Source organism: Sinocyclocheilus grahami, unplaced genomic scaffold, assembly GCF_001515645.1.
Source record: "Sinocyclocheilus grahami isolate Dianchi unplaced genomic scaffold, SAMN03320097.WGS_v1.1 scaffold478.1, whole genome shotgun sequence".
Lineage (NCBI taxonomy): Eukaryota > Metazoa > Chordata > Actinopteri > Cypriniformes > Cyprinidae > Sinocyclocheilus > Sinocyclocheilus grahami.
Genome location: NW_015505657.1, coordinates 279,358 through 302,588, shown reverse-complemented (window position 1 = coordinate 302,588; position 23,231 = coordinate 279,358). Strand labels below are relative to the sequence as shown.

The 23,231-nt window shown below is 36.6% G+C and overlaps 2 protein-coding genes across 2 annotated transcripts in view; one reads left to right on the top strand and one right to left on the bottom strand.

The window, feature by feature from the left end:
- The window catches only part of LOC107553698 (docking protein 3-like), a 14,386-nt gene extending 11,703 nt beyond the window's left edge, over window positions 1–2,683 (bottom strand). The window contains exons 1-3 of the mRNA XM_016236006.1: window positions 2,624–2,683; window positions 922–1,233; window positions 689–794 (exon numbers count right to left, since the gene is read on the bottom strand). Of these exons, the coding sequence (XP_016091492.1) occupies window positions 689–794; window positions 922–1,233; window positions 2,624–2,683 (478 nt within the window). The remainder of the gene's footprint in view (window positions 1–688; window positions 795–921; window positions 1,234–2,623) is intronic.
- Window positions 2,684–3,553: 870 nt separating this feature from the next.
- Window positions 3,554–22,648, top strand: LOC107553697 (exportin-7-like). Its single transcript, XM_016236004.1, has 28 exons — window positions 3,554–3,565; window positions 4,834–4,980; window positions 5,121–5,214; window positions 5,303–5,469; window positions 6,781–6,846; window positions 7,093–7,197; window positions 7,324–7,489; window positions 8,182–8,255; window positions 8,383–8,502; window positions 8,720–8,866; window positions 9,030–9,202; window positions 9,291–9,484; window positions 9,564–9,669; window positions 10,990–11,125; window positions 12,292–12,365; window positions 12,473–12,553; window positions 12,676–12,739; window positions 12,966–13,074; window positions 13,698–13,804; window positions 13,960–14,048; window positions 17,565–17,672; window positions 17,769–17,851; window positions 17,985–18,199; window positions 18,306–18,444; window positions 18,597–18,757; window positions 20,158–20,256; window positions 20,512–20,639; window positions 20,876–22,648. The coding sequence occupies exons 1-28, from the start codon at window positions 3,554–3,556 to the stop codon at window positions 20,967–20,969; spliced, it is 3,258 nt and encodes a 1,085-aa protein (XP_016091490.1). The 3' UTR covers window positions 20,970–22,648.
- The last annotated feature ends 583 nt before the right edge of the window (window positions 22,649–23,231 follow it).

Genomic DNA, 23,231 nt, shown 5'->3' with positions numbered 1-23,231 from the left:
TATATATATATATAGTGTTATATTATTTATATTATGTATTTAGATAGATAGATAGTGTGTGTGTGGGGGTGTGTGTGTGTGTGTGCGCGCGCGTGTATGTGTGATATAGATATAGATATATTAATACATATACTGATATAGATATAACACTTTCCTAATTCTCTGTAAATACATAAAATACAAAACGTATTATATGAGATAGATAGATAGATAGATAGATAGATAGATAGATAGATAGATAGATAGATAGATAGATAGATAGATAGATAGATAGATAGATAGATAGACTTTTTAAATTATCTCTAAATACATAAAATATGAAAAATAATAACATGTGGTCACCATGTGTTACAGTTTTAATTTTAAATAAATACAAAAATAAATAGTACAAAAAGTTATATAAAAATAGATATAGCCTATAACTGAAAGCAACTCCAAGTAAAATAAAAACATAGGCTAGAGACTACATTTATATATTATCTACCATTTCTTCTTATTGCATGAAAGAGTTAAACTGATTTAATGACGAAAGAGCAAGTTTACCCTTAGGTTTGCAGTAGTTTAGGGTCACAATAATGCTTGTGCAAACCAATTCACAGTGGTAAAGGTAGATTGATTGTAAAGAACGTTATTTTATAATCATTTCTAAGTTATATTTAGGTTGTTCGCGTGACGATAACTGCCTTACCGCTCTCTGCTGTGTCGTAAAGTGAGTTTTCCTTCATTTCTCTGGTGCTCACAGGGTCAGAATAAAGGCAGCTTTCTCTTTGTAATCTTTGTTCAGCCTCGATGTCCTGAAAAACATGAAACGGTTTTAAAGTGTGACATCTGTACCTGAACGTGTCCGTTATGTATTATGAGCAATTAGCAAAACGCTCATCATCATCATTATGCGCTGTGATTTGATGTGATTGAACCTACAGGGAACGCCTGCTCGCACAGACTCTTGATCCAGTCCTTCAGCTCTGAACGCTGGGCAGCGAACATGTAAACTTTGTCTGAGGTCTCGAGGTAAAAGGCAGCGCAGTCTTTGGGGCAGTCGGCTATCTCTCTTTCTGATATTTGGATGCACTCTCGCAGCCGGATCACCTGTTTGTAGTCGGGCTTGCGTTTGCTGGAGCCCTGTTTGCTGGAGCCCTGTTTGATGGAGGAGTGTTTGTGCTCGTACAGCTCCAGCCGTGACACGCTGCGCCTGCTCTCCGCCAGCAGCACACACCACAGCTTCCTCCATCTCTGAAGAGCACACACGCACATCACAGTCTGAAATACTTCAATACATATACTTTAAAGTCACGCGTTATTGCATTACATAGCAAATATCAAACCAAGTATTGTTTAAAAAAGAAAAAGCACAAAGACACTTTTAAACTAAATATTTCATCAAAAAGGAAAGTTGTAAATGATGAAACAATATACAAAAAGTATTTGGACGTCGTCTGGTTGCCAAAAGTTAGTGATGTATTCATACAGAGCTAGGTAGATTACTTTTTTTTATTGTAATCTGTTACTGATTACAAATACACGATGAAAATGTAATCTTGATTAGCTACTCATTTTAGGTCATGTATTCTAACACATTGTTTGATTAATTGTACATAACTTGTTTATAGGTTGTAATGGGATTGTTGTAAAAAGAGAGAGAGAGAGGGGAGAGAGAGAGAGAGAAATAAAATAAATTCCATTCCATTCTGATATGTATGTATAGATAGATAGATAGATAGATAGATAGAAGAAATGTGAATTGCATTATGTAAGTAATTTTAGTATAACTGTATATATAATATTAATATCATAATAATGTATAATAATAATAATGTGTAATATATAAATGTACTCAAATCAGTTACATAATGTACACAATGTAAATCACACTAATATTTTACTATATTGTTCTCAGAAAGACTTTTTAAATGTATCATCTTTTAACATTTTATAATGATATAATGTATAATAATGTAACATTAATATTAATAGATAATGATGTAATATAAAACAACATTTCTTATTATCAATATTGAAAAGAGCTGTGCTGCTTCATAGTTTTGTGTAAATCACAGTACATATTTCTCAGCATTCTTTTATATGTGTATATACCGTGTGTGTGTGTGTGTGTGTGTGTGTGTGTGCATGTTTATGTGGTTTATGAGGACACAAATTTGTATAATAACATGGGTATGACATAGGTATTACAACGAGAAGGTGATTTATGAGGACATTTTCAGTGTCCCCGTAATTCAAAAGGCTTATAAATAATTCAGAATGAGTTTTTTTGAAAATCTAAAAATGCAGAAAGTTTCCTGTAAGGGGTAGGTTTAGGGGTAGGGTTGGTGTAGGGCAATAGAAAATATGGTTTGTACAGTATAAAAACCATTACGCCTATGGAGAGTCCCCATAAACCATAAAAACAAACCTGTGTGTATGTGTGTGTGTGTGTGTTATTTGCGTTATGTGCGTTTTATACTCAAGGCCAGTACAGCGGCCACATTTCTGATCTTTGCCATTGTCATTCTGCTGGTATATGCTGAATCCACATCCATGCAGGTGAAAGTGCATTCATTTCTTTAGTTTAACTTGAAAATAATCGCACTACTCATAAAGCTCTGAGAATGACATTGAGTCTCACCTTCCCGAAGCGCTGCTGATGAAAATAAAGCATCCCTTTTCTCCTGATGTCCTCCTCCATGGTTCTTCAGCTGGTCTTTGTCTTGCTTTCTAGTGGAAACATTTGGTACAGCACCCAAACAAAATCTTAACGAAAGCTCTCTTTTTAAAAAATATCACCCTCAAATTTGAAACACAACATGTTTAGACTTATGGCTTTGTAAAACAAATATGTATTTGCAAAATATATATATGTATATATTTTTGTGCATTTTTCATAATAATACACTTCTATAACTTTTTTTGTTTCATTTTTTTTAAACTTTCACTTCAGCAATAAGCTGCAATTTCTTATTTAAAGAAACCAAATTTAAGTCTGTGCTCCAAATATAAGATTTACGTTTAAGTTTGAAATTTCATTTATGCTCAAAAAGTGGTTAAAGGTAAAAAAAAATAAAAATATTAAAAATAAAAAAACATTATCAAACTAAAATACAGTACATTCATTTCACTGAAATAAAAAAATGCCATGCGAGCTGGTTTTATGGCTTGTAACATTCCATTCCTTTCATGTTAGGCAGCTTTAAACTTTTAGTTTATTGTAAATTTGCAATATAATTCAGAAGCATTTAAGTACATGTAAACATAGAATGCAGAATGCTCAAAGCATGTTAAGGGTGGTTATTAATAATATGTTATAGGTTGGTATGAACAGGTGGATTGATGTTAGTTTTAGTAAAAACAAAATGCATGATATTTTCATTTGAGGTTTTTTAACTTAGAGGCGTCTTATCTTTTCTGTGCAGTTCCTTGCCATTACATCTTGCGTTTTATCTTGCTTTTTTTTCTTGTATGTTTAGAGGTCCTCCCTTTTCTTTTAGGGTCTTTTGATTCAGTTATCAGCAGGTTGTATCAAGCATACGGACATGAGAAACCAACTTAAAGTTGTGAAATGCACAAGAAAGTGTGTTTTTTAAGTATTAAACTGTTTTATTAACATGGGATTAAATTTGTGAGCGCAAAAAAAGAAAGAAATAACTCTAGTAGTTATAGTTATAGAATTCTTTAGCATAATAAACTTGAAGTTTTTCATTGAGGCTGTGCATTTGTTGCAGCTGCTGTTTTTCTGCTGATGCTGATTTTGTATAGTTATGCTCCACAAGGGAACAAAGAACTGCTTAGAGTCAGAGGCTTGTTGCTGCATAGCAGCAGTTAGCTCTTTCATTGCTCCTCTATGTATTAGCAAAGTGTATCGCTGACTTTTCACCATATAGTCTTTCATGCTTGCATGAACCAGATACTCCCTCTGTGACCTAGAACAATAACTTGTGGATGTGATGTCTGCGCATTAATTTGCTTAATGGAACATTAGTGTCTGTCTAGTTGGAAACATAGCTTATGATATTTCAAATTGCGTTATTTGTTGAGGAGTTGCGCTATTGCAGTTCTAAGCAATTGGAGCAATTTAATGACACTAAAAATGTCATGTGGTGTAATCAAGTAAAAATTTATATCAGATTTCCCTAAACCTTGAATGCATCTTTATCATTATTTTCAGAAAATATTTACATTTTTAAAATTGTATTTATTTTTTAAGGTAAAAGTATTTTTAGACAAAGATTGTGAATTATTCATTTATAAATGTTTTTGTGGAGTTGCACCACATGATGCTTTACAACCTAAACCAGCCTTGTCTTAAACAGGCCAAATTATTTAATAATTTAGGAAACTTATTGATCTTGACATTTATTGATTCAAAACCACATGACTTATGATTTGGCACACAAAAGTTTTGTTAATTTTTTTTTAAATTTATATTTATATTTTAAAGAAATGATTAAAGATTGTCCTATTACTTTAAACTTTAATTACCCTGACATATTATTTTTAATTATACCCTAAATAAGTATTAAAATAGATTTTAATGCAGATATCAAAAACATACTTATGTCGAAATAGTTGTATTCAGGTCGTTGTATGAATTGAATTTTTTATGTATTTTTGATTGAAAACGTAATAGATGCAGATAAAGGAATGTCATTGACCATATTCATCATCTAATTTGAATATTTACACATTTCTGCAAGTAGACTTTGTTTATAAAAAATAGTTTAGATGTGTAAATAGTTTAGACATAGAAGTTTTATTGGTTCATCTCTCAAATATCCTCTGAATGTGTTTTTTTGTTTTTTTTTGTGCTGACATTAAACTCATGTGGGTCTCTTTTTTCAGAGCCTAGCCCAGCTAGAGATCCTGTGCAAGCAGCTATACGAGACCACAGACACCACCACACGTTTACAGGCCGAGAAAGCTCTGGTGGAGTTCACCAACAGTCCCGACTGCCTGAGTAAATGCCAGTTGTTGCTGGAAAGCGGAAGTGTAAGAATGAAACTTTTTGAGAACTGTGAAAAACAAGATATCTGAATTGATCTGACAACAGTTTTCTCGAAAATCCAAGTCCATTAGTTTTTAGTTAAGCAACTATTTAACTTCACACTGTATTTGTAAAATCTTTACAGTCCTCGTACTCACAGTTGTTGGCTGCAACGTGTCTCTCCAAGTTGGTGTCTCGTACAGGCAACCCACTTCCCCTGGAGCAGCGCATTGACATTCGTAAGTTTATCAGATCAACCATGAGATTTAGAACCCCAAAACCCAGAAAAGACACATTTTGGAAATAAATGTCACGTTGGTTCCTCAGGAAATTATGTTCTCAATTATCTGGCAACCCGGCCAAAGCTTGCTGCCTTCGTGACACAAGCCCTGATCCAGCTCTATGCCAGAATCACCAAGCTTGGCTGGTTTGACTGCCAAAAGGAAGATTACATCTTCAGGAATGTCATTGTCGATGTGACAAGATTCCTGCAGGTATGATAAATTTTATAGCATTATTAGAAAAGATAATATTGTTCAGAGTTATACTACTTGGAAATGTTTCTTTGTTTTTTGTTATCGCATCTTTAAGGCAAGTAGGCACAAACTTTTTGGTAGAAAATTATTATATATATATTTTTTTTTTCTTGATATTCGGTAGCACTTAGCGTGCATGCATTTACCTTGCATTTAATGCAATACTTTACATAAGAATGGTTTTATAAACCATTTACACAAATGTATTGCTCATGTTTCATGAATGAGGGCAAATGTCCTCACAAAGTTCAAGTTGATTGAGAATCGGATCAAAAGTGCCAAACAAGATATTGTCCATATATCTCGAACAAGGCTTGTATTTTGAAAACCATCATCATCTACAGTTTCCATATGAAAAATCCAAATAAATGTGGATAATTTTATATGGATGTTTTCTCACCTCAAGATAAAGTTTCTTTTTAAATACTTGGTTTTTATTTGGTAACACTTTAAATTAGGTACTATTCACTATTAACTAGTTGCTTACTAGCATGCATATTACTAGCATATTGACTGTTTATTAGTACTCAGAAAGCATATATTAATGCCTTATTCTTACCCCATACCTAAAATTAACAACTATCTTACTAACAATAATAGGCAGCAAATTAGAAGTTTGAGGCAAAAGTCATAGTTAATAGTGAATGTGTTCCCTAATCTAAAGTGTTAACAAAAAGAAAATGCATCCATATAAAATTATCCATGTCATTTGAATTTTTTTAAGGAAACTGCTGTTGATGGTGTTCAAAATACAAGTCTTGGTCGAGATATGTGGACAATATCTTGTTTGATATTTTCGATGCAATTATCAAAATCACCTTGAACTCTGTGAGGACATTTGCCCTCATTCATCATGAAACACGAGCAATAAATTTGTGTCAATGGTTTATAAAACCATTCTTATGTAATGCAAGGTAAATGCATCCCTTTCAATAGAAATTATTTATGAGCAAATAAAAATTCTAATACAAATTCAATACTCAAACTCCTGTTTTGTGAATGAGGAGCTTTAAATGCAACCGCACAATAACTAGATAATTATTATATGACTACAATTAAGTCTGTAGAAGCATTTTGTGGTAAAAATTCAAACAGCTGGGATTTGTGCACTCTCAGTGTATGACTCATGTGAAGTGTTTGTCACTTACAATTTCAGCATGATGGCATAAATGATAAAATTGCAAAAGCTAAAATTGGTTGATGTTAAATCTGAGTAATGTTCCTGAAAGTTATGAAGTTGTTTGTATTTTTAACTTCTTTTTTTTTTAGGATAGTGTTGAACACTGCATCATAGGAGTCACAATTCTTTCCCAGTTAACCAATGAGATTAACCAAGTAAGTTTCTCTGCTTGCAGTATGCCTTGATTTGCATATTATTGCTCTTTTGTTGGTTTTGATTGCTTCTATTGTCCTCATTTGTAAGTCGCTTTGGATAAAAGTGTCTCCTAATTGACTATATGTAAATGTAAATTTAGTCTTTGCTCAGTGCTTGGAAATCATTTATGTATGTTTGGGTTCAATAACTGAAAGTTGCATTAAAGATAGATTACTGATTCCTTGAATCTTCTTTCGATTCTCCAGGCGGACTCAACACATCCACTTACAAAACATAGAAAGATTGCGTCATCATTTCGAGATTCCTCCTTGTTTGACATTTTTACCCTCTCCTGCAACCTCCTCAAGCAGGTAAGTTTAATGCTTCAGAGACTGCACAAAAGAACTGTCTGTCTGTATATTCGTCTTCACAACCGCTAAACCAGCCTGCTTGGGATTTGTGTCAATGACTCAATGGATTGTTCTGTATGTCTGCAGGCATCTGGGAAGAACTTGAATCTAAATGATGAGAGCCAGCATGGGCTACTCATGCAGCTACTCAAACTGGCCCACAATTGCCTCAACTTTGATTTCATCGGTACATCCACCGATGAGTCCTCAGATGATCTGTGCACCGTCCAGATCCCCACCAGCTGGAGATCAGGTAATCTGGCAATTTCACATTGTCAAGCAACTGTGTTCCAGTGCTTGTTTAAAGAGGCTGCATTCAAAATATTTTTAATCTTCCTTAGAATTGCTTATATAGTTAAGACTTCTTGTAACAAAAAAGGTGTTATTTTAATTTGTTCTTTTTTTCTGTTTTGTTATAATGACTTTAAGACTTATTTTTATGATTGGCTAATACATGGTTGGCTTTTTTAGCATACACACTAACTTTCAAAGGTTCGGGGTCAAAGATACATTTGTTCAGCAAGGAAAGATTAAACCGATCAAAAGCAACAGTAAAGAAAGACAGAGACCTTTTCATCCAGGGAAAAATATAAAAGATTATGGTTTCCAAAATTATTAAGCATCACAACTGTTTTTAACATTAATAACAATAAGAAATGTTTCTTAAGCAGCAAATCAGCATATTAGAATATCTGAAGGATCATGTGACACTGAAGATTGGAGTAATGATGCTGAAAATTCAGATTTTACGTCACAGAAATAAATTAGGCTACGTTTTAAAATATTTTTAAAAAAAAGTTCAATTCTAATAATATTTCACAATGTTATTGGTTTGATAAAGTAAATGTTGTCTTGGTGAGCATGAGAAAAAAAGTCCTTTTGAGCAGTAACAGGGTATTCGTGTTGAATTCATGCATAATTATTATTATTTTTTCTCGTCTGCAGCCTTTTTGGATTCCTCAACCTTGCAGCTGTTTTTTGATTTGTATCATTCCATCCCTCCCTCGCTGTCTCCCTTGGTGAGTGTCAGATAAACAGCATGACATGTGTGTGAAGATAAACAAGCCTTTGCCTTGTAGATAATGTTAAGACTCTTCCAATAATAACGTGAACCGTTTAGTATTAAATGTGCTGTTTGTCTTTCAGGTTTTGTCTTGCCTAGTCCAAATAGCATCTGTCCGGAGGTCTCTTTTTAACAACGCAGAGCGAGCAAAGTTCCTCTCCCATTTAGTAGATGGTGTGAAGAGAATATTGGAGAACCCTCAAGTATGCCGTCCATCCTAATATTAGTTATAATAATAATTCTCATTGTAATGTTTGGATGATATTTATGTAAAAACAGTTGAGTAATGCCATATATTAAATATGTAGCCTGAAAATAGCTGTTAAAATGTCAAATCTATTTGCAGGTATTATGTGGTTGATATGTTAACTTGGCAATACTTGTTTTTTTGTTGTTGTTTTTTTCACGTTTGATTTGCAGAGTTTGTCGGACCCAAACAACTACCATGAGTTCTGCCGACTACTGGCTCGACTCAAGAGTAACTATCAGCTGGGAGAGCTGGTTAAAGTAGAGAACTACCCTGAGGTCATAAGACTGATCGCTAACTTCACCGTAACTAGTCTGCAGGTGAGTTAAAAACTTGGCATGCTGAACATGAAGCTAATATGTGATTTCTACAGAAGTCGAACCAACTTGACAACAATTATTTGTTAATTTGCTGATGGAATCAAGTGAAAATGATCTATGAAAAATTGGCGTTTCAAAGACTGATAACTTTGGTGTGTCTCAGCACTGGGAGTTTGCGCCCAACAGTGTGCACTATCTGCTGAGCCTGTGGCAGCGTTTGGCGGCATCTGTCCCTTATGTGAAGGCCACAGAGCCCCACATGCTGGAGACCTACACCCCTGAGGTGACCAAGGCCTACATCACGTCCCGCCTAGAGTCCATACACATCATTCTGAGGTACAGCGAGCACTATTTGAATTCACAATTAGGTCTGATGAGCATGAATGTCATAAATGTGTGATTATACAATATCCATTTTATGCAGGGATGGTCTTGAAGACCCCTTGGATGATGCTGGCTTGGTTCAACAGCAGCTGGACCAGCTGTCTACTATCGGCCGGTGCGAGTATGAGAAGACCTGCGCCCTGCTGGTCCAGCTCTTCGATCAGTCGGCCCAGTCGTACCAGGAGCTGCTGCAGTCCACCAACTCCAGCACAATGGACATAGCAGTGCAGGAGGGTGAGCTTGAAACCAAACCTAATATACAAATCAATATACTGTATCATAACACTGCTTACGTTACGTATGTGTTGTCCAGGTCGCTTGACATGGCTAGTGTACATAATTGGTGCAGTCATTGGAGGAAGAGTATCCTTCGCCAGCACGGATGAGCAGGATGCCATGGATGGGGAGCTTGTGTGTCGGTGAGGAATCGCCACTAAAGGCCTGCTCACAATTCAGAAAATTCAGTCATACGATCTGTCTGTTCTGACCAATGTGAAAAAAAAATAAAAGTTAGATGGGCTGAATGAATATGCAAAATTATTATTTGAAGTAGGTGGTGCTAACAACAAAAGCAGAAATACCCAGAGACACAAAGCACTGTGCAACTTTAAGTTTCTGACACATTGGTGCAGTCATTGGAGGAAGAGTATCCTTCGCCAGCACGGATGAGCAGGATGCCATGGATGGGGAGCTTGTGTGTCGGTGAGGAATCGCCACTAAAGGCCTGCTCACACCAAGATTAAATGAAAATTCAGTCATACGATCTGTCTGTTCTGACCAATGTGAAAAAAAAATAAAAGTTAGATGGGCTGAATGAATATGCAAAATTATTATTTGAAGTAGGTGGTGCTAACAACAAAAGCAGAAATACCCAGAGACACAAAGCACTGTGCAACTTTAAGTTTCTGACACCCTCTTGTTACGAAGTCAAACAGTATTTTCATATTTTCAAAAAGCCTTTCAGATTTTTGTATTCACTATGATGCTTCTCAAACAGCACCAAATACTAGAGTATAGAGAAAGAGAGTTGGTTCCAGATTTTTCCTCTGCTGTGTTGCTTCACAAAAAAGTTGTAGTTTTATGTAGCAGCAGATACTCTGAATATGTGACCAAAATCACAATCTTATTGGTTGGCCAGTTTTTGTTCACAGTGCAATTGGAAAAGATTAGAACTCTGTAAAAAAAAAAAAAAAAAATGCATTGACACGATGATTGTTCACAGTGATCCACACAATGATTGTTTGGACACGTTAACAGCCGTTCATTCGAATTTAAACATTTAAAATGTTTATTGCATTGAATTTTAACGCAAAACATTTGTCTTGGCATGAACAGGCATTCAGATTTTTAATGCTTCAAATAATATATCAAACTAGTGATGAACAGTATATCTGTATCGAATTGTTTAGCCAATGTTAGCGATTATTAATATGCTTTTTTTAAATTGGTCATTTGGGTATTCTTATTTTCCTTATTTTACTTAAGTTTATTAAAAAAAACATGTATTTACACTGTTAAATACGATATTTAGCAAATCTGAGAAAAATACTGAATGTCCTTTTCTCATACTGTACTTTCCTACTTGGGACTAATTTCACGTAACATTTATAACTGTGGGTTTAGTTTTAATTTATGTCGACAAAATAGTAAAGAATTTATTTTATGAGTCTCCTGATCTCACTTCACATTGTTTAATTTTACTTAATATTTATATTGACTTCATGTTTTGTCATTTTCAGAGTTTTGCAGTTAATGAACCTCACAGACTCACGACTGGCTCAAGCAGGAAATGAGAAGCTTGAGTTAGCCATGCTCAGTTTCTTTGAGCAGTTTCGCAAAATCTACATCGGTGACCAGGTGCAAAAATCATCAAAGGTAAATGCAGTTATGTTGTAATTTGTCTGCGTGAGTGTGAGCGTGAACTTCAAGCTGTGGTTTGTTTAGACGGCAAATTGAAAACAAAAAATCAGCTAGCAGTGTATTAATTATTGATCTCTCGTAACATTCACAGGGTTTTGCCTTTGAACTCTCAGAATGGCTGAAATTTGTGATTGTCTTGTGCCTGGGCTTTTAAAAGAGACCGTTGATTCAGCTTTTTTGCATGCTTAGTTGTGGTTTCACCCTTTTCGTCTGCTTTGTAAATGGACATGTAGCTTTTGAAACCATAGGTTTTTTTTATGTTGGAGATGAAAGTGTTCTGTCTCAACTAACCAGAAAGCTGAAGTTTTCTCTCCTGTTGCTCAGATTCCAAAGTGTAAACAGAGAAGATAAGGGCACATAGAAAGACTAGCTGTTCCTCTAAACCTGTCTTTAGTTCTGCTTTAGCCTGTTGTCCTTTACCTTGGAAATTGACACCACAAGTGCTCAAATAGTACTTAAAAAGTGTACAAATAGTGCGAAAACTATTACGAAGTCTGATTGCATCTTGATAATTGGATGTATTAGATTAAATGGAAAATTGCCCCAAATGGCACACTTAATTTGGACCATAGGGATGCAGACTTACAGTGTACTATTACCCAGCAGCCCATGCAGCAAAGTGTAGACTCAGAGGAAGGTGCCATTTGGGACCATAATCAGGACTCCACAATAAGGATTTTTTTTTCCTTCCAAGATTTTATTTTTTAGCAATGTATTTTTATTTGTGTTAGAATAATATTGATACTGTATTTGTCATTGACATCCCTTTTTCCCCTTTTCTGACCAAATCTATATAGTTTATGGATTTGTGAGAACCCCCTGTGAATTGTCGCAGTAGTTTAACATATTCCTAACGTATTCCTGTGGCTCAGTGGTAGAGCATTGCGTTAGCAGCGCAAAAGGTTGTGGGTTCAATTCCCAGGGAACACACATACTGGTAAAAAATGTATAGCCTGAATGCACTGTAAGTCGCTTTGGATAAAAGCGTCTGCTAAATACATAAATTATTAATAATAACATTCTACATTTATAAAATGAATTGTTCAAGCTACAGTGCAAAACACTAGTTCAAAAGGAATATATGATGACAGGAAATAATACTACTTTTGTTTGATCCCTAGTTGTATCGAAGACTATCAGAGGTTCTTGGCTTGAATGATGAGACCATGGTACTCAGTGTTTTCATTGGGAAAATGTGAGTATATGTCAGCTAATGATGGGTATACTTATTATAAAACCTTAGTTTACCAAAAATAACAATTAAAAACAATGTTTTTAACGTAGAGTTTTGTTTTAATGCAGAATCACCAACTTGAAGTACTGGGGACAGTGTGAACCAATCACATCTAAGACACTACAGCTCCTCAATGACCTCTCGATTGGATATCCTTACACACATGTTGCTGGTTTCAATTTGAAACAATATTAGGATTGTTATTGAGGATGATTAACAGTTATTTTTAACTGAATATGTTTTGGTCTGTTTCCTTAACCTTATTTCTCACGTACAGCAGTGTTAGAAAACTTGTGAAACTCAGTGCTGTCCAGTTCATGCTAAACAACCATACCGTAAGTGACCAACTTGAGCTTTTCTCCTTCTTAACTCCACTTTAACTTTATTTGTCCCTGCCTGAAGCACAGTTAATTTACAGTTAGTTTTTTCTTTTCGTTAAAAAATCAATTGATTAAAATAAAAGGGTAATATCATTACAAATAACATTTTTACTATTCTTAAATTGTTTTTTTGAGTAACTTTAAAGGGCTGACAATGTCTTGTTTTTCTTCTGTGTGACAGAGTGAGCACTTTTCTTTCCTGGGTGTGAACAATCAGGCCAACCTCAGTGACATGAGGTGTCGGACCACTTTCTACACAGCCTTGGGAAGACTTCTTATGGTAGATTTGGGTAAGGGTGTACCTATAGATATAGCATATAATGGCGCTTTTCCACTGAATGGTACGACTCGGCACGGCTCGCGTTTCCACTGCAGTTTAGTACCGCTTTAGAGTGGGCGGGATTATTCACATGTCGTTATAGTTGCGCCGCCTCTACTGCCACGACTCCTGGAAAAACTTTTTCATTCTGCGTTGCCCCATCAAGCTCTCGCTGGATCTGCTCCTCTGCTATCAACGAGAGCAACGTCTGTACTTCTTCAACAGACCACATAACAGCCATTTTTTGGTTGTTAAAAAAAGGTGCGCTTGTTCAAAACAGTTGCGTTCGATCCTTCGCTGGCTGTGCTGATTTAAATCTAGCGGGTCTGTTGTGTCTCGTGTAGCAAGTTCAGTGACGCAGGTAGTGACGATTCTCCAGCCAATCAGTGATCAGCAGAGTTTACACGTCACGTTTTGGTAACGGTATGGTTCGCTTGGAACCTCAACCGAGGTAGTACTGAAAAAAGTACCAGGTACTGTACCCAGTGGAAAACCCCCCAAAACTGAACTGTACCGTGCCATACCATGCAGTGGAAAAGCGCCATAAGTGTCAGGTAAAAGGACATCTTTAGAGACGTTCTGTGTCTTTGACAGGTGAGGATGAGGACCAGTTTGAACAGTTTATGCTTCCTCTCACTGCTGCATTCGAGGCCATTGCTCAGATGTTCAGCACCAACACCTTCAATGAACAAGAAGCAAAAGTGAGATGTTATATTGTTTATCATACAACCTTAGTGTGGCATTAAGCATTTGCAAAATACCTTGTGTTTTCTTGTTTGTTGCTGACCTATATAATGCATCTGCACCCCAGTCTTTTCACATATGAGAAATTAACAAATGTTTTTTTTTCTTTCAGAGGACTTTAGTAGGACTGGTAAGAGATCTAAGGGGAATTGCCTTTGCCTTTAATGCCAAGACCAGCTTTATGATGCTCTTTGATTGGATGTATCCTTTAACACACATTTGTTTGTTTTTGTGTTTATTTTATTGGTGGAATTTGTGAGTGTGGTTATTTTATTTGTGTAATTACATTTATTCATTTGGCAGACGCTTTTATCCAAAGCGACTTACAATTGGGGAATACATCAAGCGATTCATTTTAAAGAGGCAAATAGACACAGGAAGTGCTCGCCATACCAAGCTTCAAGCATTGTTCTTGAACTAAAACTCTTTTTGAATGACAAAAACTATGACGTAAATCTATTGACATTTTCGTCAACGAATAAAAATGAGACAAAAATGTTGGGGAGGGACGATTTGGGAAGAGATTCATTCAGAAAGAATCTGCTGCATAGTTAGGAGGTTAGATGCGTACATATGAACCAGCGGAATATAAGCTAAAATACACTTGCTGCACGTCGCTTAAAACGTTCAAAAATGTCAATATCTGGGAGTAAGAGAAGAGCAGGCATATGGCTAATTCTGACAACGCAAGAGAGAACTCAATTCTGTCCGGTTTTCTGAGCGCACACTGAAGCATACACACACAGAAAGCGCATCTTTCACGTTGCAACGGAGAATTACACACAAAATGATGTTGAATTGTCCGTTTTGACGAGTATTCACGCAAGTGAACGTAAACAGTAAGGAGAACGTGTATCAGTACATTGCATCCATTGCATCCGTGCATTCGGTTTTAAAGGGATAGCAGCCTGATTTAGTTGCTATTGTCCGAGTCATTGATGTTAATCAAGCAACAAAAGAAAGACAGAAAATCACGCACTGCTTTTGACTAAAAAACCTTAGTAGCCCTAAAGATTATCTAAATGTATTTATAGAAATAAATGTCTGCTTGAAAGAATGAAGAATATGGTAAACAAGTTGCTATAAAGAATGCATAATTAGCCTATATAACCATTGGTATTTCATTCAAAAGAAGACCATGTGCTTGTTCTTTGAGAACTTGAAGTGGTTTTATTTCATTTTAACATAAAGGCACGTTGTGTGTCACTGCAGTTAAATCGGTGTCTATCATGATAAAACCTTAATATCAAACCTATATAATGAGTTTGGAAATTTTAGAGAAATGCTTAATAAATGCATTACACTGTAACTAAACCCATTAGATTTTAGCCGACTAAATTTACTGTAGATGTAGTCGACTAAAACTAGACTAAAAATAAAACAATTCAGATGACTAAAATGTGACTTGACTAAAATGCCATTTAGTTTTAAAGACAATGACTAAAACTAAATCAAAATTTGCTGTCAAAATTAACACTGTCTAGTGGGCATGTTGTAGGATGGCTGGAGAGGAGAAGTTTGGATACTTGGGCCTCAGTGAGGGGACAGAAGGAGAAGGGGGAAGTTTTAGCCGTGGATGCAGTTGGTTTGAGTTTGTGTGTGTGTGTGGAGCTGAGAACTGACTACTGATTGTTCTAGTTTTGTCTGTGAAGAATGTTGCGAAATCATCAGCTGTTATAGAAGTGGTGGAGGGGGACAAGAGTAGAGAATTTAATGTTTTGAAGAGGTTACGTGTGTCTGTAGCACTGTTGATCTTGTTGTGAATATATGAAGATTTGGAAGTATGGACTTGAGCAGAGAAAGATGAAAGCAAAGACTGATACATACTCGGGTCAGACCGATCTTTTGATTTGCACCATTTTCTCTCTGCTGCCCTGAGTTTAGACCGATGCTCACGAAGAACATCGGATAACCAGGGGTTAGAAGGGGTAGACCGTGCTGGCCTGGAGGAGAGAGGACATATATCGTCTAGACAAGAAGTTAAAGTAGAGCATAAAGTGTCAGTTGCTGCACCAACATCCAGAGATGAGAAATGGGTAGGTGAGGGAAGAGAAAGACACTACCGAGGAAAGATAGGAGGGTGAAAGGGAGTGCAGGTTTCATCTAAAAGTAACAGGTAGAGGGGTTGGTGGCACACAGGTAGGAAGATGTAGGTTAAATGTAATGAAGAAATGGTCAGAGATGTGTAGGGGTTTTACCAAAATGTTGTCTGCAGCACAATTGCGTGTGTAAATTAAGTCAAGTTGGTTGCCTGATTTGTGCGTGCTTGTAGTGGTAAGGCATTTGAAATCAAATGAAGCTAGGAGTGAATGGAAGTCTGCAGCATAAGGCTTGTCCAGATGAATGTTAAAGTCGCCAAAGACTAAAAGTGGACTGCTATCCTCTGGGAATGAGGACAGCAGACCATCTAGCTCTTCTAGGAAGGTGCCCAGGAGGCCAGTAAATTACCACAACATGGAATTTTATAGGAGCTGTCACAGTAATCGCATGAGATTCAAATGAGCTATAATTGCATGGGGGAGAGTGGATTGAGTATTTGCGATTGTTAGAAATGAGCAGACCAGTGCCCCCACCCCTTCCAACCTGACGAGGGGTGTGAGAGAAAGAGAAGTTCTGGACAAATCCAGGTCTCAGTCAAGCCCAAGATGCTGAGTGTAGATTGCAAAGAAAAAGCAGGAATGAAGTCAGCTTTGTTGACAACTGACTGACCATTCCAGAAACCCACAGAAAAAGAAAGGTGCAGTAGAAGATGTACAGATAGGATGCAGGTTAGCAAGATTGCATTGCCATCTGCGAGTGATGTTAGAGCGTTGTTGCGAGACAACCGGAATGTATTGAAAACACATGATAGACAGGAGTGTGCAAAGGGAAAAAAGAGAGTACTTAAGTGCGTTGCCCGGTTTTGGTAAAGTCATGCAGGTAAAGTCGCAGGTCTTTATACTCGTAGGTCTTCACACGAGGGCTGAATGCTTCTGCCTCAACTGACAGACAACAAACAAATACACAGCCACCCGACACTTTAGATAAAACAGCTGTGGCCGCCTTGTTAAATTAGCACACCCAAAAGCCTATAGCAGGGCAATTGCTCAAATTGAAACTATAAAGTTCGCACTTAAGTGCAGGAACGGAGCAATATAAATAACAAAAGCTTCTTCTTAGCCGATGGCTATTACTCTATACAAATTACAACGAAAAATGGCAGTAGAAATAGCTAGAGAACGAAATAAACCTTAGCAGCAAGTAACAATTTAAACAACAGATGCAGAAACAAAGTATTAAGCAAACCCTCACGCGCTCCCGCCTGTTCTGCTGACTGACTTCTCCCAAAACAAAAATTAATTGTGTTTGTTCTCTTTTTATATACATTTGTTTTTATTTTAGTCGTTTATTTTTGAGTAATTGTTTTTTTTTATTTGTGTATTTTTGTTTTCATTTAATTTGTTTTTATTTTTGGTTTTTGTTTGTTTTGTGTGTGTGTTTAATTTTGTGTAATTTATTTGTGTTTGTTCACTGTTTTTGTTTATTTATTTTGTAATTTGTGTTTATTTGTATTTGTTTGTTTATTTATTAGTTTCTTAGTATTTTTGTTATTTAATTATTTATTACTTGTTATTTTCTTAATTTTAAAACAAACTTATAAGTAAATTATATAAAGCTAATCTCTTAGGTCAGTTCCGACTGAATGCCAATTTTAATGTGTTCCTTAATGGATCTTAGTTACCCCTCTTACATGCCCATCTTACAGAGGGCAATAGAGCTCTGGTACCATGTACCTGCCTGCACCACACCAGTCCTCAAACTCATGGCTGAGCTCGTCCACAACAGGTACGCAATGTTACATCTTGCACATGTCTCTGAGAGCTGAGTTTTAAATTTATGTATGTTCTCTAACTTAAAATATGGGGGGTTTTTTACATGAAGGTCACAGAGATTACAGTTTGATGTGTCCTCACCGAATGGAATTCTGCTGTTCAGGGAAACCAGCAAGATGATTACAACATATGGTACAAACTCTGCTATAATAACCCAGTTTTTATATTTCAATCAACTGTTCCTCTGGCATGTTGTAGCATTATTAAATCTGAAGAACTTTAATTGAATAATCATTGTACTAGTATTGTCTTATTTCTCTTAAAGGGAATCGGATCCTGACACTGGGTGAGTTGCCAAAAGATCAGGTGTACGCGCTGAAACTGAAGGGAATCTCCATTTGCTTCTCCATGCTGAAAGCCGTATTAAGCGGCAACTATGTCAACTTTGGCGTCTTCCGGCTGTACGGCGATGATGCCTTGGACAACGCTCTGCAGACCTTTATTAAGCTGCTCTTGTCCATCCCTCACAGTGACCTGCTGGTAAATATCATCAGCTATCAGCATCAGGATTGTGTCCTTCAGCATTGAGATTGGTTGATTTTTTTTTTTTTTTGGTTGGTTGGTTGGTTTGTTCTTGTTCTTGCAGGACTATCCAAAGCTTAGTCAGTCTTACTACTCTCTTCTGGAGGTGCTAACCCAAGACCACATGAACTTCATCGCTAGCCTGGAGCCTCATGTGGTCATGTACATCCTTTCCTCCATATCAGAGGGGCTCACAGCACTTGGTAAGGACCTCCTCTTCAGCTTATGAATTTTCTTTTGTGTAGCATCATTGTTTTATACTTTTTTAATCTCAGAAACCCTCCTGCAGTTCCATCATGGACCCCTAGGTGTTTGTGAACTTTTGAACCTGAACTTTCTGTTTGTCTCCTCACAGACACAATGGTATGCACTGGTTGCTGCTCAAGCCTGGACCACATAGTTACTTATCTATTCAAGCAGCTGTCACGCAGCACGAAGAAACGAGCGGCGCCCATGGCCCAGGAGAGCGACCGCTTCCTTCACATAATGCAGCAGCACCCTGAGATGATCCAGCAGGTGAGCTGAGACTTTGAAAGACCTGAGATTTACAAAATAAAATGGGTTAAATCATAAATTAACACTTGTTTTTTTTTTTTTTTATAATTTAGTGTTTCATCATATTTAAAGCATTAGAGGAACTAAATTCGTAATTTTCACAGTAATTTATGTTCCTTATATAAAAAAAACCTTTTTTTGTGTATGTCTAGGGCTGGGCGATTAAAAAAAAAATATATAACGATAATTATCACGATATGATTTTCCTCAAATCTACAAATCGCCATCATTTTACCATGGATTTACTGTAGTAACAGTAACTGCACCATGGTGTTGTGGCAGAAATGTGGGATATTCATATTGAATTATTATATTATTAATGTAGACATGTATTAAATGTATTCGTGAAGTAATGGAATATACCGTATTGGCCCGAATATGTATTTCATGGCACACTCGTTTTATGTGTATTTGGCGCCATCTATTGTTGTGGATGTATTATTGACATGTCAAAGTCTAGACCCTATAAGACGACCGTGTTATTTCAGATGTATTTCCAAGAAAAAAACATCGTCTTATATTTGGGTCAATATGGTAATTACAGTATTTTTTGTGATTAATCTATAGCGTTTGTGCGTTTATACTAAATGTATTTAGGCTACTGTTTTTCATACAAATACCTAGAAACCAGAGCGTTACATTTTTACCATGAGATTAACTGTGGTTATCATGATCCAAATGTTTGCTACTATGAAAGACCGATGGTTAAGTTTAATAGAAATCAAACAGTCAGAATAGTTACATTTCAATATATAAAAATTAGATTGTTGCTTTTTTCAGATGTTACAGATTTTGATAATGAACATAAATTTACACATGCATTCTAACTCCAAGCTGCTACTACTGTCAACCCAAGCTTCTGTCAAATGTGCATTTCTAAGAGACAAAAAATTTGCATTTTTTAATATTGCAGCCTGCACGGCAAAATGTGCTGAAGATATGCATCAAAGTCAGGCAACACAAACATGTTTCATGATTTGAAACCGTATCAGTGCAGAAACTAAGAAATCAATTATTCTATTAATATATTTATTTTGTTAAAGAAAAATGACTGTAAAAGTATAAAGAATTAAAAAACGTGAAATGTGTAATTTTTTAACCATAGAGTAGTTTAAAACCATTAATGAATGGTCTGATTTCTACAACATTCACATAGGAGCAAAAATCTGCCTTTAAACTTGAAAGAAATAAAGATTTGAAATTTATCATGATAATTATTGATATCGACTGATATAAATAAAGAAAAAATTATCGTGATTATTTTTTGGGACATATCAGCCCTATTTATGTCTATCAAACACTGTTATATTTTGAATTTTGGAGATACTTAATCTGACAAGAGTTCTCACAATCTTATCCAGATGCTGTCCACAGTGTTGAATATCATCATTTTTGAAGATTGTAGGAATCAGTGGTCAATGTCACGACCACTGCTTGGCTTGATTCTACTCAATGAGAAGGTATGAGACAGAATATAGAAGATTTGGGGGTTTTTTTAAAGCTCACAAAAGGCTGCATTTCTTTTAATCAGAAATACTGTAGAATACAGTAGAGTCTTGTGAAACACTCATATAATTTAAAATAACTGTTTTCTATTTGAATGCATTTTAAAATTAATTTGAGTGATGCAAATCTGAATTTTCAGCATCATTACTCGAGTGTCGCGTGATCCTTCAGAAATCATTCTAACATGCTGATTTGCATTGTGTTTGTAGTATTTTGCAGATTTGAGGAACAGCATTGTGAACAGCCAACCACCAGAAAAGCAGCAAGCCATGCACTTATGCTTTGAAAATCTCATGGAGGGCATAGAGAGAAACTTGCTGACCAAAAACAGAGACAGGTAATTTGATTTCCTGAGAATTCCAACGAACTTTGCGTGTACGTTTTTTGAAGTGGGTGTTCTGTTCGAAAAGATTGATTGAGCCCATTTAATGGCATTTCTTAGTGCGAGCCATCTCATATTCCTTAACTGTAAGTTTTAGAGTAGTAAACTAGACTATATTATTTATTTATTTGCACATATATGTAATATATAGTATACATTTTTAGCAAACTCCCTTTTTCTTGTTTTCGCAGGTTTACACAGAATCTTTCAGTATTTAGAAGAGAAGTCAATGACTCCATGAAGAATTCCACATACGGGGTAAACAGCAACGATATGATGAGCTGACATTCCATAGAGCACCAGGCCCCGCCCACGTGGCCCGGTCCCAGCCTGTACTCCCACCCTCCCCTGGCCCGGCTGCCGGGGGACCACCGCTGCGCAAGCCTGCACCTCCCACTCCCCAGTCCCTAACAATACCCAATTACCTCTCTCCCTTCACACCTCTCCTCCCCCCACCCCTTTTTATATATATAAATATATATATATATATATATATATATACACATATAAATATATACATATTTTAAAGCCAGTTTCTAGAGGTCATTCTCCTTGACCATTCTCTTGTCATTTGGGGCTCAAAGTCCAAAGAGAGAGAAGGGGGTACGGCTGGGGAATGGGTTTGTGGTGTGGGGCGGCACCAGTGTGGACTCTATAGAGTGGGCGGCACACCCGAACCGCTCGAAGGGACGATGGGAAGTGGGAGTCTATTTGTGTGTGTGTGTGTGTGTGTGTGTGTGTGAGCGTGAGAGTGTGCTTGAGAGCATGTTTGTGGGAGGAAAGGTTAGGATGAGCTGGTATACATAGTGCTCTGCTTTTGCCTGCCTTGTATAGAAACACATAAGGAAAAAAAAAGTGTACATTTTTTTTCATAACATTTTCAACAATGTTTATAATGATTACGATTTAAGACAAATAATGAGTGTGATTGAATACTTTTTACAGTCTAGTAAGTTAGTGCAACTGTGCTGAAGTGTGGGTTTGTCTGTATGGAGAGAGTGGTTTATATCTGGGTGACGATGTGGGATTGAGGCGTGAGTGCTGGGATTGACACCTGTCCACAGAGGGGGCGGGATGAAGCGTCGAATAGGATCACAAGTTGTACATTTATTAATTTTCCCCCCTCGAATTGACTCTATGGAACACATACAGGAGCTATGTAAATACACAAAACCTCTTGCGTTAACGTTTTCAGAAGGAATACCATTTTCCCTCAAATCTTGTCACATCCCCACCACATCCTCCGTCGCCGAGATTGTTCTTAGATCTGCTCACCGCCGGCCTGGGAACAGTCCCAAAACCACCCCATCCTCGTGTGAAATTCATCGGAGAACGCAAGCATAACCTTTCCCCTTTTGTCTCTGAAGGGTTCGATCATGTCGTCTGTGGATTTGATTAGATAAAGTGACTTGGTTGTGGTGAAGTTGCTCTCTGAGCTTTCGTCAAACTGCATTTTTAATCACACAGGCTTCCAGTCTCTCGTGGCTTTATTGTTGATCTGGCATTCTTCGTTAGTGGAGCCTATAGAATGTAGCCGTGTCCTTCAAAAAAAGAGCCTGGTACTCAAATCATCGTGACAGGATCACTTTCGACAGTTGTCTCTAGCTTTAACCCCGTTTTATTTATTTTTTTTCTCGAGCTTCTCTCTGAATTCCAGGTTTATTTTTAATAAAGAGAACGCATCAGAATATGGTAGATTTAAACACAGAGGCCGAATGGAGTATAATAGCAACTTGTGCTGCTAACTGTTTGTGAAGAACTAGCTCATCTCTTAACCATGTCCAACACTCATGGATGTTCACTTTCTTTTCTTGGTTCCCTGATGTGAATGTGTTTTTTGGCGACTGTGTGTTGGGTCCATTGAGTGATAAGGTTAGCTGGTTGAATTGTTTGATTGTTTGTTTGGATGTCTGCTACATATAGTGTAAGCATTGTGACTGCAAAATAAACATCATTGGTTTGTACTAGTATGTGCACATTTTGTGATCGCAACATTAGACCAAACAGTCGTGGTTTTCAAGTCGACATGGTCAAATTTGAACCTTTTTGTAATAAACACTCCTATTCTTAAAAGCAGCAGGGTTCCCATGGTCATAGAAAACCTGGAGTTTCCGGTAAATCAAAGTCGTGGAAGTCTATAGTGAATGGAATCTGCTCAACAATGTTTTATTGGATGGATCTGAGTTTAGCAGTAATGCCTGTTGATGCAGTAAAAGTTCAGCAAAAATGCTAAATCATGATAAAATGTAAAGAAAAAGTCAATATTGGGATACATCAGGATGTTCTTAAAGGTGAACTTTGAACTTCAGCCTCCACATCCCATCGAAATCCTCCTCAAAAGCGGGTTCTGAGAACCATCAAAAAAAATTGTTCATGTCCATGTTGGTGTTTAATTTTAACAATGCCATCTATTACTTAAGAGTTGTGCTTTGTTGAAAATCCTGATTCACTCAAATTGACAACATATTGAAAAAAAATAGGTTGCAAATGCAGTTTTGTCTTTCAAACCACGGCAATTCTAATTACAATACAATCAAATCACACAAT